At 44.4% G+C, this 12,958-nt stretch overlaps 1 protein-coding gene across 1 annotated transcript in view; it reads right to left on the bottom strand.

Annotated features, from left to right (window-relative positions):
• The window catches only part of PDSS2 (decaprenyl diphosphate synthase subunit 2), a 358,886-nt gene that overhangs the window by 164,677 nt on the left and 181,251 nt on the right, over positions 1-12,958 (bottom strand). Inside the window, exon 3 of the mRNA XM_069726275.1 lies at positions 849-1,047. Coding sequence (XP_069582376.1) covers positions 849-1,047 — 199 coding nt within the window. The remainder of the gene's footprint in view (positions 1-848; positions 1,048-12,958) is intronic.

Here is a 12,958-nt window from a genome sequence, read left to right as displayed (position 1 = left end):
ACTGCTGCACTGCAAGACTTTTCACCACTAGTCACTGAGGCTGAGCTCACAGCAGCTCATTCCTCAGTGGTTCTCAGCCTAGACGATCACCTTCCAGGTGGAAAACTGTTTATCCCCATTCATGGATTACGTCGTGGACAGAACGACAGACAGGTGAGTGATATGGTTGCTTTTTTATTTTTGCTTTTTTACAGGAGACGCTGGCTTCAGTGTACGAAAGCACTCTGTAGGCCAGAAACGCATCAGTCTGCATGTCAGCTGCAAAACAAATTATTAAATGGAGTTGTTATTGGATTTTTTAATAAAAAGAAAACATTTTAAAGTGGAATAGCTGTGATTCTCCTACATATTTTCATGAAGGGTTTTGATGGTCCACAATGGGATTTGGTATCACGGACACCAGACTGAGCAGAGAGAATCATATGCGAATGTGGAAAGATTTTTATGTTTGCAGTTCTGTATTCCTCTACTCTGGCATTTCTCAAACTTTTTCTACTGGAAACACCTCACAGTTTTAGAAGCACTTCTATATTCTATCCAGACATACTGAACTGACTTCACAGTAAATGCAATATACAGATATATCTCTGAAAGAATACACATTTACCTAGCCTTCTCTTAGGCCACGTTCACACGTTGAGTATTTGGTCAGTTTTTAACATCAGTATTTGTAAGCGAAACCCAGGAATGGAACAGTCAGAGAAAAAGTATAATAGAAACATGTCACCAGTTCTGGATTTATCACCCACTCCTGGTTTTGGCTTACAGATACTGATGCAAAATACTGAACAAATATGGAATGTGTGCACGTTGCTTAATGTATGGAAAAATGAATATATATTTTTTACCTTTGTGTTTTGTAGTTGTGCAAGTCCAGTGCAAGCATTTGCCAAGAGGAAGTCTCCACTTAGAATTGCCATTTTATTGCCAAATTGCATATCCTTAAGAGGTCCATCACAACTCTTCAGCTCCTCAATATTCACAATCCCACGATGCACCAGGAAAGCTGTATGGATCAGCTCTGTAATTTCAGCTAGGTTTCTCTGGCTGTGAAAACAGTAAAATTATCCTCAATGAGTGACAGTATTAAAAGGTCCTAACATACCCTACCAGATCCTCTGTCCACTTTGGAATTCATTGAAACAAAATTCTGAATTAATTTTAACATTATTTAATAAAAATGGGAAATTACTATTGATTCAATATTTTGGCGTGTACCTGAATAACAGTCTTATTTTGTTATTTTAAGGGGTTTTCCAAATTTAATTTAAAAAAATTCCAGCCAGGCAGTTAAAAGGGTTGTCTGGTGCTGCCCACTTCTGCAATGGAAGAATGAGTGCTGGACGCTGCCTCTGTACTGCCCTATGAGGACTTGTGCACATTACACAGAAATGTGCACCTATCTTCTCTAGAAGAGGCAGGTATGTGCAGATGCAACGTCAGTAGCACCACTGACTTCTCTAGAAGAGGCAGGTATGTGCAGATTCATCGCAAGTAGCACCACTCACTTCTCTAGGAGAGGCAAGTATGTGCAGATGCATAGTAAATAGCAGCACTCACTTCACTAGGAGAGGCAAGTATGTGCAGATGCATAGTAAATAGCAGCACTCACTTCTCTAGGAGAGGCAGGTATGTGCAGATGCAACGTCAGTAGCACCACTCACTTCTCTAGGAGAGGCAAGTATGTGAAGATGCAACGTCAGTAGCACCCCTGACTTCTCTAGGAGAGGCAGGTATGTGCAGATGCAACGTCAGTAGCACCACTCACTTCTCTAGGAGAGGCAAGTATGTGAAGATGCATCGTAAGTAGCACCCCTGACTTCTCTAGGAGAGGCAAGTATGTGCAGATGCATAGTAAATAGCAGCACTCACTTCTCTAGGAGAGGCAAGTATGTGCAGATGCATCGCAAGTAGCAGCACTCACTTCTCTAGGAGAGGCAGGTATGTGCAGATGCAACGTCAGTAGCACCACTCACTTCTCTAGGAGAGGCAAGTATGTGAAGATGCAACGTCAGTAGCACCCCTGACTTCTCTAGGAGAGGCAAGTATGTGCAGATGCATCGTAAGTAGCAGCACTCACTTCTCTAGGAGAGGCAGGTATGTGCAGATGCAACGTCAGTAGCACCACTCACTTCTATAGGAGAGGCAAGTATGTGAAGATGCATCGTAAGTAGCAGCACTCACTTCTCTATAAGAGGCAGGTATGTGAAGATGCAACGTCAGTAGCACCCCTGACTTCTCTAGGAGAGGCAAGTATGTGCAGATGCATCGTAAGTAGCAGCACTCACTTCTCTAGGAGAGGCAAGTATGTGCAGATGCATCGTAAGTAGCAGCACTCACTTCTCTAGGAGAGGCAGGTATGTGAAGATGCAACGTCAGTAGCACCCCTGACTTCTCTAGGAGAGGCAAGTATGTGCAGATGCATCGTAAGTAGCAGCACTCACTTCTCTAGGAGAGGCAAGTATGTGCAGATGCATCATAAGTAGCAGCACTCACTTCTCTAGGAGAGGCAGGTATGTGCAGATGCAACATCAGCAGCAGCACTCACTTCTCTAGGAGAGGCAGGTATGTGCAGATGCCACGTCAGTAGCAGCACTCACTTCTCTAGGAGAGGCAAGTATGTGCAGATGCCACGTCAGTAGCGGCACTCACTTCTCTAGGAGAGGCAGGTATGTGCAGATGCCATGTCAGTAGCGGCACTCACTTCTCTAGGAGAGGCAGGTATGTGCAGATGCCATGTCAGTAGCGGCACTCACTTCTCTAGGAGAGGCAGGTATGTGCAGATGCCATGTCAGTAGCAGCACTCACTTCTCTAGGAGAGGCGAGTATGTGCAGATGCATCGTAAGTAGCAGCACTCACTTCTTTAGGAGAGGCAGGTATGTGCAGATGCAACGTCAGCAGCAGCACTCACTTCTCTAGGAGAGGCAGGTATGTGCAGATGCCACGCAAGTAGCAGCACTCACTTCTCTAGGAGAGGCAGGTATGTGCAGATGCAACGTCAGTAGCACCACTCACTTCTCTAGGAGAGGCAAGTATGTGAAGATGCATCGTAAGTAGCACCCCTGACTTCTCTAGGAGAGGCAGGTATGTGCAGATGCATCGCAAGTAGCACCACTCACTTCTCTAGGAGAGGCAAGTATGTGCAGATGCATAGTAAATAGCAGCACTCACTTCTCTAGGAGAGGCAGGTATGGCAGATGCAACGTCAGCAGCACCACTCACTTCTCTAGGAGAGGCAAGTATGTGAAGATGCAACGTCCGTAGCACCCCTGACTTCTCTAGGAGAGGCAAGTATGTGCAGATGCATCGTAAGTAGCAGCACTCACTTCTCTAGGAGAGGCAGGTATGTGCAGATGCAACGTCAGTAGCACCACTCACTTCTCTAGGAGAGGCAAGTATGTGAAGATGCATCGTAAGTAGCAGCACTCACTTCTCTATAAGAGGCAGGTATGTGAAGATGCAACGTCAGTAGCACCCCTGACTTCTCTAGGAGAGGCAAGTATGTGCAGATGCATCGTAAGTAGCAGCACTCACTTCTCTAGGAGAGGCAAGTATGTGCAGATGCATCGTAAGTAGCAGCACTCACTTCTCTAGGAGAGGCAGGTATGTGAAGATGCAACGTCAGTAGCACCCCTGACTTCTCTAGGAGAGGCAAGTATGTGCAGATGCATCGTAAGTAGCAGCACTCACTTCTCTAGGAGAGGCAAGTATGTGCAGATGCATCATAAGTAGCAGCACTCACTTCTCTAGGAGAGGCAGGTATGTGCAGATGCAACATCAGCAGCAGCACTCACTTCTCTAGGAGAGGCAGGTATGTGCAGATGCCACGTCAGTAGCAGCACTCACTTCTCTAGGAGAGGCAAGTATGTGCAGATGCCACGTCAGTAGCGGCACTCACTTCTCTAGGAGAGGCAGGTATGTGCAGATGCCATGTCAGTAGCGGCACTCACTTCTCTAGGAGAGGCAGGTATGTGCGGATGCCATGTCAGTAGCGGCACTCACTTCTCTAGGAGAGGCAGGTATGTGCAGATGCCATGTCAGTAGCAGCACTCACTTCTCTAGGAGAGGCGAGTATGTGCAGATGCATCGTAAGTAGCAGCACTCACTTCTTTAGGAGAGGCAGGTATGTGCAGATGCAACGTCAGCAGCAGCACTCACTTCTCTAGGAGAGGCAGGTATGTGCAGATGCCACGTAAGTAGCAGCACTCACTTCTCTAGGAGAGGCAAGTATGTGCAGATGCATCATAAGTAGCAGCACTCACTTCTCTAGGAGAGGCAGGTATGTGCAGATGCAACATCAGCAGCAGCACTCACTTCTCTAGGAGAGGAAGGTATGTGCAGATGCCACGTCAGTAGCAGCACTCACTTCTCTAGGAGAGGCAAGTATGTGCAGATGCCACGTCAGTAGCGGCACTCACTTCTCTAGGAGAGGCAGGTATGTGCAGATGCCATGTCAGTAGCGGCACTCACTTCTCTAGGAGAGGCAGGTATGTGCAGATGCCATGTCAGTAGCGGCACTCACTTCTCTAGGAGAGGCAGGTATGTGCAGATGCCATGTCAGTAGCAGCACTCACTTCTCTAGGAGAGGCGAGTACGTGCAGATGCATCGTAAGTAGCAGCACTCACTTCTTTAGGAGAGGCAGGTATGTGCAGATGCAACGTCAGCAGCAGCGCTCACTTCTCTAGGAGAGGCAGGTATGTGCAGATGCCACGTAAGTAGCAGCTCTCACTTCTCTAGGAGAGGCAGGTACGTGCAGATGCCACGTAAGTAGCAGCACTCACTTCTCTAGGAGAGGCAAGTATGTGCAGATGCCACGTAAGTAGCAGCACTCACTTCTCTAGGAGAGGCAGGTATGTGCAGATGCAATGTCAGTAGCACCACTGACTTCCTCATGCAGAAAAGAGCAGCACCAGACTACATTTTTATTAGTCTAAAATAACATATGATGCTATCTATCTATACTCATTATTTTGAACGCTCTATGTATTCAGTGCCGTCTGCGATTGTACTTTTGCCTGGGATTGAAAGTGATGACTTATCGTTCTTCAATACAAGGCCAATAACATGCCTCAGATTTCAGGTGACTGAAACTGGACATAATTGGTGTTGCAATTAATGATGTCCCCTTTCAGTGATCTGACTGCTGCAGTTAATCACAAGCGGTAAAGTGACTTAAAAACAGGATACCATCATTTCAAGTCCCAGCTACGTCTGTGCTGATGAGTAGAGTACAGCATTAGTCATTATTTTATGCCATTAACTGCATGCTTGAAAAATGTTATACAGCTTGAACAAACCCTTTAATTAAACCTGCTACATTACACAATATTGTGCACTTCGTTTTATACATTTGACATGTGAATTTTAAAGGAACATTATCTGATTATAAAACAGATTGAAAGAAAACAGTTCAATTTAAATCTACATCACAAATACATACGGTATATTGAAAAAAACAAACAATTGATTATTCTGTCCAAATGCTTTTAAATTGTTAAAAACAAGACTTAGCTTACTGCTTATAAATTAAATACATTTACACCTCATTCTGCCATACTGTAATCCTAAAATGGGTGTGAAAAGCAATATCGAGTATTATCTCATTAACCAGTAAGTCTTGCCTAAATCTTACTAAAATAAATGACATTGATCTTGGTGTGAGTAAACTCCCAGAGGAACTAATCAAAATGTGGGACCTTGCTGTACAACCAATGTCAAGGGGGCCATTAATCTGGACACTTTGCAACCTGACTGGCTCTAGCCCCAACAGAGCTCTGTCCTAGGTTGCCTCACACACTATAACAAGATAGCTAGAATCATTATTTAGAAATTGTAAGAAAATGTATCTGTACTTGTACATACCATGGAAATATTTTTATTGTATGACGTTAAGGCTATGTGCGAAATTTCAAGGTGGTTTCTGCACCTCTTGGCAGAAAACGTGGTGGAAATTCGGTGTATTTTTCATGCGGATTTTAAACTTTTTGAGGCGATTTTTCATGCATTTTTGTAAATCCATAATGGATATATTATTTAAAAAAAAATAAAAGAATTGTGATGTCATTTCCTTGTTCAACCTCTTCAGCCAGAAATCTTCATCTATCTATCTATCTATCTATCTATCTATCTATCTATCTATCTATCTATCTATCTAACTAAAGTATGTGTGTGTGTGTGTGCACTTATCAAGCCACGTCCACTCCACATAGACCTTCCCACTCCGCATAGCCACACTCACTCCACACGCAAAGCTCTGTCCACACGGCCCACGTTGTTAGCGCACATGGACAGACACATTCACCTCAAAAGCCACCCTGCAAAACTGACCGTCTGCGACATTGAGCTACAATCAGGGCTGTCGCCTTCAGAGTACCAGTGCGCGGCAGGCACAGGCCACATCTAGCTCCATCGTGTTTAGAATGGAGTTGCTCCTGTGAGTCATGACTTCAAGGGAAAGGGAGGAGCCTCATGGATTACACCGCCGTGCTCATAACAAGACGTTGCTGTGCACGTGTGAGGGGAAGAGAGGAGTGAGGTGAAAATGAGAGGAGTGAGGGGGAAATGAGAGGAGTGAGGGGAAAATGAGTGGAGTGAGGGGAAAATGAGAGGAGTGAGGGGAAATGAGAGGTGTGATATGAAAATAAGAGGTGTGAGGTGAAAATGAAGAGGTGTGAGTGGAAAATGAGAGGAGTGAAGGGAAAATAGTGGCATTTGCACTGTCCATTAACAAGGCTCAGGGACAGTCCTTAAAAGTAGTAGAGATCGATTTGCAATCTCCATGCTTTTCTCATGGTAAACTTTACGTAGCCTGTTCAAGAGTTGGAACTGTCAAAAATCTGTTCATCTTTGCATCGGAAGAAAAACCAAAAATGTTGTTTATCAAAAGCCTCTAGAACGAGTTGAAAATAAAATACTATCAATACTTGGGTAATCATTTAGTTCATTTGTGTTGCAAATCTGTAGTGTTGAATATATCAAGTTAAATGTTTTTATGTGCAATATAATCATTATATTTTGTTATAACTAACCACACGGTTACTATGCCCGGGCAACGCCAGGCTCTTTAGGTAGTATTAAATAAAGACACACACACATACTAGCCTATGTAGAATTAACAAAATTAACCTACATATGCTGTCACAAAAAAGCAACTGTCATAAATCTGCATGAAATGCAATATCTGTTTATTTTTCAAAAAATTGCGTGGGCTCCCACATAATTTTAATAACCAACAGAGGGAAAGCCGACGGCTGAGGGAAGATGTTAATATTCTGGGAAGGAGCCAATAGCCAAAAATTCCTGGGCTATTAATATCAGCTCACAGCTGTTTGCCTAGCTTTTACTGGCTAGTTTACTGGAGAACCCCAGAAAAAAATTTACATGGGGTCCTGTTATGACCTGGTGGTAAGGACAATAATGGACCTGGTGGTTAAGAGCACACGGAATGACCTGATAGTTACAAATAATATAGGACGAGCTCTGAGACGTGGGAACTCTGCTGACCGCAATCCCTAATCCTATCACACACACTAGAAATAGCCGTGGATTGCTCCTAACGCTCCCTATGCAACTCGACACAGCCTAAGGAACTAGCTAGCCCTGAAGATAGAAAAATAAGCCTACCTTGCCTCAGAGAAATTCCCCAAAGGAAAAGGCAGCCCCCCACATATAATGACTGTGAGTAAAGATGAAAATACAAACACAGAGATGAAATAGATTTAGCAAAGTGAGGCCCGACTTACTGAACAGACTGAGGATAGGAAAGGTAACTTTGCGGTCAGCACAAAAACTACAAAAAGACCACGCAGAGGGCGCAAAAGACCCTCCGCACCGACTCACGGTGCGGGGGCGCTCCCTCTGCGTCCCAGAGCTTCCAGCAAGCAAGACAAAAATCAAAATAGCAAGCTGGACAGAAAAATAGCAAACTAAAGAAAAACAAGCAGGAACGTAGCTTCTGCTGGGAAGACAGGTCACAAGAACGATCCAGGAGTGAACTAGACAAATACTGGAACATTGACAGGTGGCATGGAGCAATGATCTAAGAGGAGTTAAATAGAGCAGCCAGCTAACGAATTAACCTCGTCACCTGTGGAAGGAAACTCAGAAGCCGCAGCCCCACTCACAACCACCAGAGGAAGCCCATGGACAGAACCAGCCGAAGTACCATTCATGACCACAGGAGGGAGCTTGACAACAGAATTCACAACAGGGTCCCCCTATAAAATCAAACCAGCAAAGGCTAGGCAGACAGCTGTGGGCTGATATTAACAGCCTGGGAAGGGGCCACAGATATTGGCACCCCCAGGCTAAAAACATCAGCTCTCAGCCACTGCAGAAATGGCGCCTCTTATAGATGCGCCAGTTCTGGCACTTAGCCTCGCTCTTCCCACTTGGCCTGTAGCGGTGGCAAGTGGGGTTCATATTTGTGGGGTTGATATCACATTTGTATTGTCAGCTGACATCAAACCCACGGCTTAGTAATGGAAAAGTGTCTATGAGACACCTATCCATTACTAATCCTATAGTTACATGGTAAATAAAGACACAGCCAGAATAAAGTCCTTTATTTGAAATAATCACAGACTCCTTTATTGAATCTAAATTTACAATTCTTACTGAACGCCTAATCCCCAGCGCCCTAGTCTCCTGCAAAAAATAATAAACCAAACATATACATATACTATCCTGTCTGACATAGTCCGTTTAATACTGAGTGCCCCACAGCGATCTCACGTGTAAAGCAGTCACATCAGGAGGTGTGACCGCTCTACCCCGCCTTCGGCGATACACTGCGGGAGCGATTACCTCCTTTCAGTGTATCACTAAGCTGCCATGAGAGTTTACCGGAGTTCATCAGCTCCGGTGCTCTCACGGCACTATCGCTGTGTGAGAACTTTCCCAGGCAGCGGTGCCGTGAGAGCACCAGAGCTGATCAGCTGATGAACTCCGGTTAACTCTCACCGGGGCTCAGTGATACACTGCGGGAGCGATTACTTCCTGTCAGTCTATTACCGGCGGCCGGCTGAGATTTACGTGGGACACTCGGTATTAAATGGACTACGGCAGACAGGGAGTATATGTTGGGTTATTATTTTTTATTGATTGCAGTAGACACGGGCATTGGGGATTAGGCATTTGGTCAGTATGTATTGTGTATGTGAATATGTAAATGTTTTGATTTTTTTTTACAATTGAACACAGGCGCCTGATGATGAGACTATTCTCCCATCATTGGCTCATGCGGTCTCTGTTATATGTGACAACACGTAGCCGGATGGGAGTAGTAGTCCCATCAGACGATGGCTAGGTACACACGTTGCATGGGTACACACACACACAGACAGGCACACAGAAAAACAGACACATGCTGACATCATTTCCCTTTTTGACAAATCGCAGCCTTTTTGGCAGCAAATCTGCAGCAAATCCGCAAACCTTTTTACACCTGCCTTTCTGCTGCGGATTTGACTGACTCAATGGAAGTCAATGGGTGCAGAAATGCTGCAGATCCACAAAAAGAATTGACAAGGTGCAGAAAATAAAATTCTGCAAATAAGGATGGAAATTTCAGGAACATGTGCACAACACTTCAGGAATGTTATTAATTAACATTGCTTAAGGCTTGGTTCATATTGCGTTAATGTGACCGCACTAACGGACAGCGTTGCACGGCGAAATTAACGCCGTGCAACGCGTCCGTTAGCGCGCCCATTAACAGCAATGGGGACGCGCATCACTAGCGCGTGCCATTTTCGGCATGCGCTGGCGATGTGCCGGTGTTTTGTGGCGCGCCGCGGACGCTGCTTGCAGCGTCCGCGGCGCTCCCGAGGTCCGTTCCCCGCTCTCGCAGATCGGAGATCTGCGAGAGCGGGGACGTTTAACGCGACCCCATAAAACAACATTGCGTTAGCGCAATCTGCTAGCGCTAGGCGCTAAACGGATTGCACTAACGCAATATGAACCTAGCCTAAGTAATGCATTGCGTTTTTGGAGCATGCGTTTCCGGTGCGGAAAAAACACTGCGGAAATGATACAAATCCGCATCGTGTGAACATAGCCTAATATTCCACCTCAATGCATCACCTACAGTGTCTCATGGCACTTCAGGGCAGCAGGGTATCTTATAGTCCTTAAGTTCCACGCTCACTGCCATGCATTTGTCCCACAGGGAAAATGTATTTACACTGCAGTTAAGTATGATAAAACAACTTAATCATTCAATCAATATACAGGTTGATTTAAAAATGATGGTGCAAAATTATATCCCCAATATTCATAACCGAGAGAACATAACCCAAATTTATTAACATGATAAGACCACTAAGTTTTATATACATACTATAAATGTTCAAAGTGATTTCCGTTAGTGACACAGCAGATGTCTAATTAGTAGTCTAGTTCTGTCCAGACACGTGCTAGCATAACCTCAGATTTGGACTTTTTCAATCATGTCTCAGGTCATTCAGATCCAGTAGCTGGGTGCGCAGAGACACGGAGTCCTTCCATGACAAAGGGGACTTTGCATGTCAGAAACACGTCAGAGTGTGCTTTACTGATCATGTTGGACTCTGTTTTTTAATGGATTTCAAATAAAACAATTTTGATTTTACCAGTGGTTGAGCTTAAAAAAAAAACGCTTTTTTTTTTCTTTTTCTTTACGCAATTGATTATTACCAGCAGGATTCAGCACCCACCGATGCATGCTACCAAGATTTCTCAATTGTGGTAAGGTCACATTTACTTTTTCCTGTACACTGTATCCTTAATGTAGAAAAGAGAAAGTTGCTGGATGTCAGAATGGGTGTTCTTGGAGGCTAGAGCAACATTGGCGAATTGACCCAAGACAAGGGCGTAATGACCATGGTCACAAAGGTCACGACCACCACCGGGCCCGTGCGGATAGGGGTGTGGCAACGCAGCCCAAGGATAAGGAACATATATATACCACAACTGCCAGGAAAATTGTTCAGGATGCAAAGAAAAACCCACAAATACCATCAGCTGAAATACTGAAGGGTTTCTGAGGGATGTTATTCTGGATTATCTCAATGAGAATAACTGTTTAACTCCATATCAGCATGGGTTTATGAGAAATCGCTCCTGTCAAACCAATCTAATCAGTTTTTATGAAGAGGTAAGCTATAGGCTGGACCACGGTGAGTCATTGGACGTGGTATATCTCGATTTTTCCAAAGCGTTTGATACCGTGCCGCACAAGAGGTTGGTACACAAAATGAGAATGCTTGGTCTGGGGGAAATTGTGTGTAAATGGGTTAGTAACTGGCTTAGTGATAGAAAGCAGAGGGTGGTTATAAATGGTATAGTCTCTAACTGGGTCGCTGTGACCAGTGGGGTACCGCAGGGGTCAGTATTGGGACCTGTTCTCTTCAACATATTCATTAATGATCTGGTAGAAGGTTTACACAGTAAAATATCGATATTTGCAGATGATACAAAACTATGTAAAGCAGTTAATACAAGAGAAGATAGTATTCTGCTACAGATGGATCTGGATAAGTTGGAAACTTGGGCTGAAAGGTGGCAGATGAGGTTTAACAATGATAAATGTAAGGTTATACACATGGGAAGAAGGAATCAATGTCACCATTACACACTGAATGGGAAACCACTGGGTAAATCTGACAGGGAGAAGGACTTGGGGATCCTAGTTAATGATAAACTTACCTGGAGCAGCCAGTGCCAGGCAGCAGCTGCCAAGGCAAACAGGATCATGGGGTGCATTAAAAGAGGTCTGGATACACATGATGAGAGCATTATACTGCCGCTGTACAAATCCCTAGTTAGACCGCACATGGAGTACTGTGTCCAGTTTTGGGCACCGGTGCTCAGGAAGGATATAATGGAACTAGAGAGAGTACAAAGGAGGGCAACAAAATTAATAAAGGGGATGGGAGAACTACAATACCCAGAGAGATTAGCGAAATTAGGATTATTTAGTCTAGAAAAAAGACGACTGAGGGGCGATCTAATAACCATGTATAAGTATATAAGGGGACAATACAAATATCTCGCTGAGGATCTGTTTATACCAAGGAAGGTGACGGGCACAAGGGGGCATTCTTTGCGTCTGGAGGAGAGAAGGTTTTTCCACCAACATAGAAGAGGATTCTTTACTGTTAGGGCAGTGAGAATCTGGAATTGCTTGCCTGAGGAGGTGGTGATGGCGAACTCAGTCGAGGGGTTCAAGAGAGGCCTGGATGTCTTCCTGGAGCAGAACAATATTGTATCATACAATTAGGTTCTGTAGAAGGACGTAGATCTGGGGATTTATTATGATGGAATATAGGCTGAACTGGATGGACAAATGTCTTTTTTCGGCCTTACTAACTATGTTACTATGTTACTGGACTCTCTGAAAACTAGCAGTGTGGCTGTTTCAAGATGCACAATAAGGAGGCACTTGATGAAAAATGGGCTGCAGGGTCGAGTCGTTAGAAGAAAGCCATTAATGCGCAAATGCCACAAAGTATATCGCCTACAATACGCAAAACAGCACAAGGCAAAGCCTCAAAACGTCTGGAACAAGGTAATTTGGAGTGATGAGACCAAAATTTAACTTTTTGTCAACAACCATAAACGTTACATTTACTGAGGTCAACAAAGCCTATGATGAAAGGAATGCCATTCCTACTGTAAAGCACGGAGGTGGATCGCTGATGTTTTGGGCATGTGTGAGCTACAAAGACACAGGAAACTTGGTAAAGTTGAAGGAAAGATGAATGCAGCACAATATCAGCAAATACTGGGGGAAAATTTGAACTCATCAGCCCAGAAGCTGCGCATGGGACGTACTTGGACGTCGCAGTGCATACTAGACAGCCCAGGAATTTACAGAAACTGGAGGCTTTTTGCCAAGAAGAGTTGACAGCTTTACCATCTGAGAAAATAAAGAACCTCATCCACAACTACCACAAAAGACTTCAAGCTGTCATTGA

This window comes from Ranitomeya imitator, chromosome 5, assembly GCF_032444005.1.
Source record: "Ranitomeya imitator isolate aRanImi1 chromosome 5, aRanImi1.pri, whole genome shotgun sequence".
Taxonomy (NCBI): Eukaryota; Metazoa; Chordata; class Amphibia; order Anura; family Dendrobatidae; genus Ranitomeya; species Ranitomeya imitator.
Note: the sequence above shows the minus strand (reverse complement) of the source record. Positions and strands in the feature narration are given on the sequence as shown.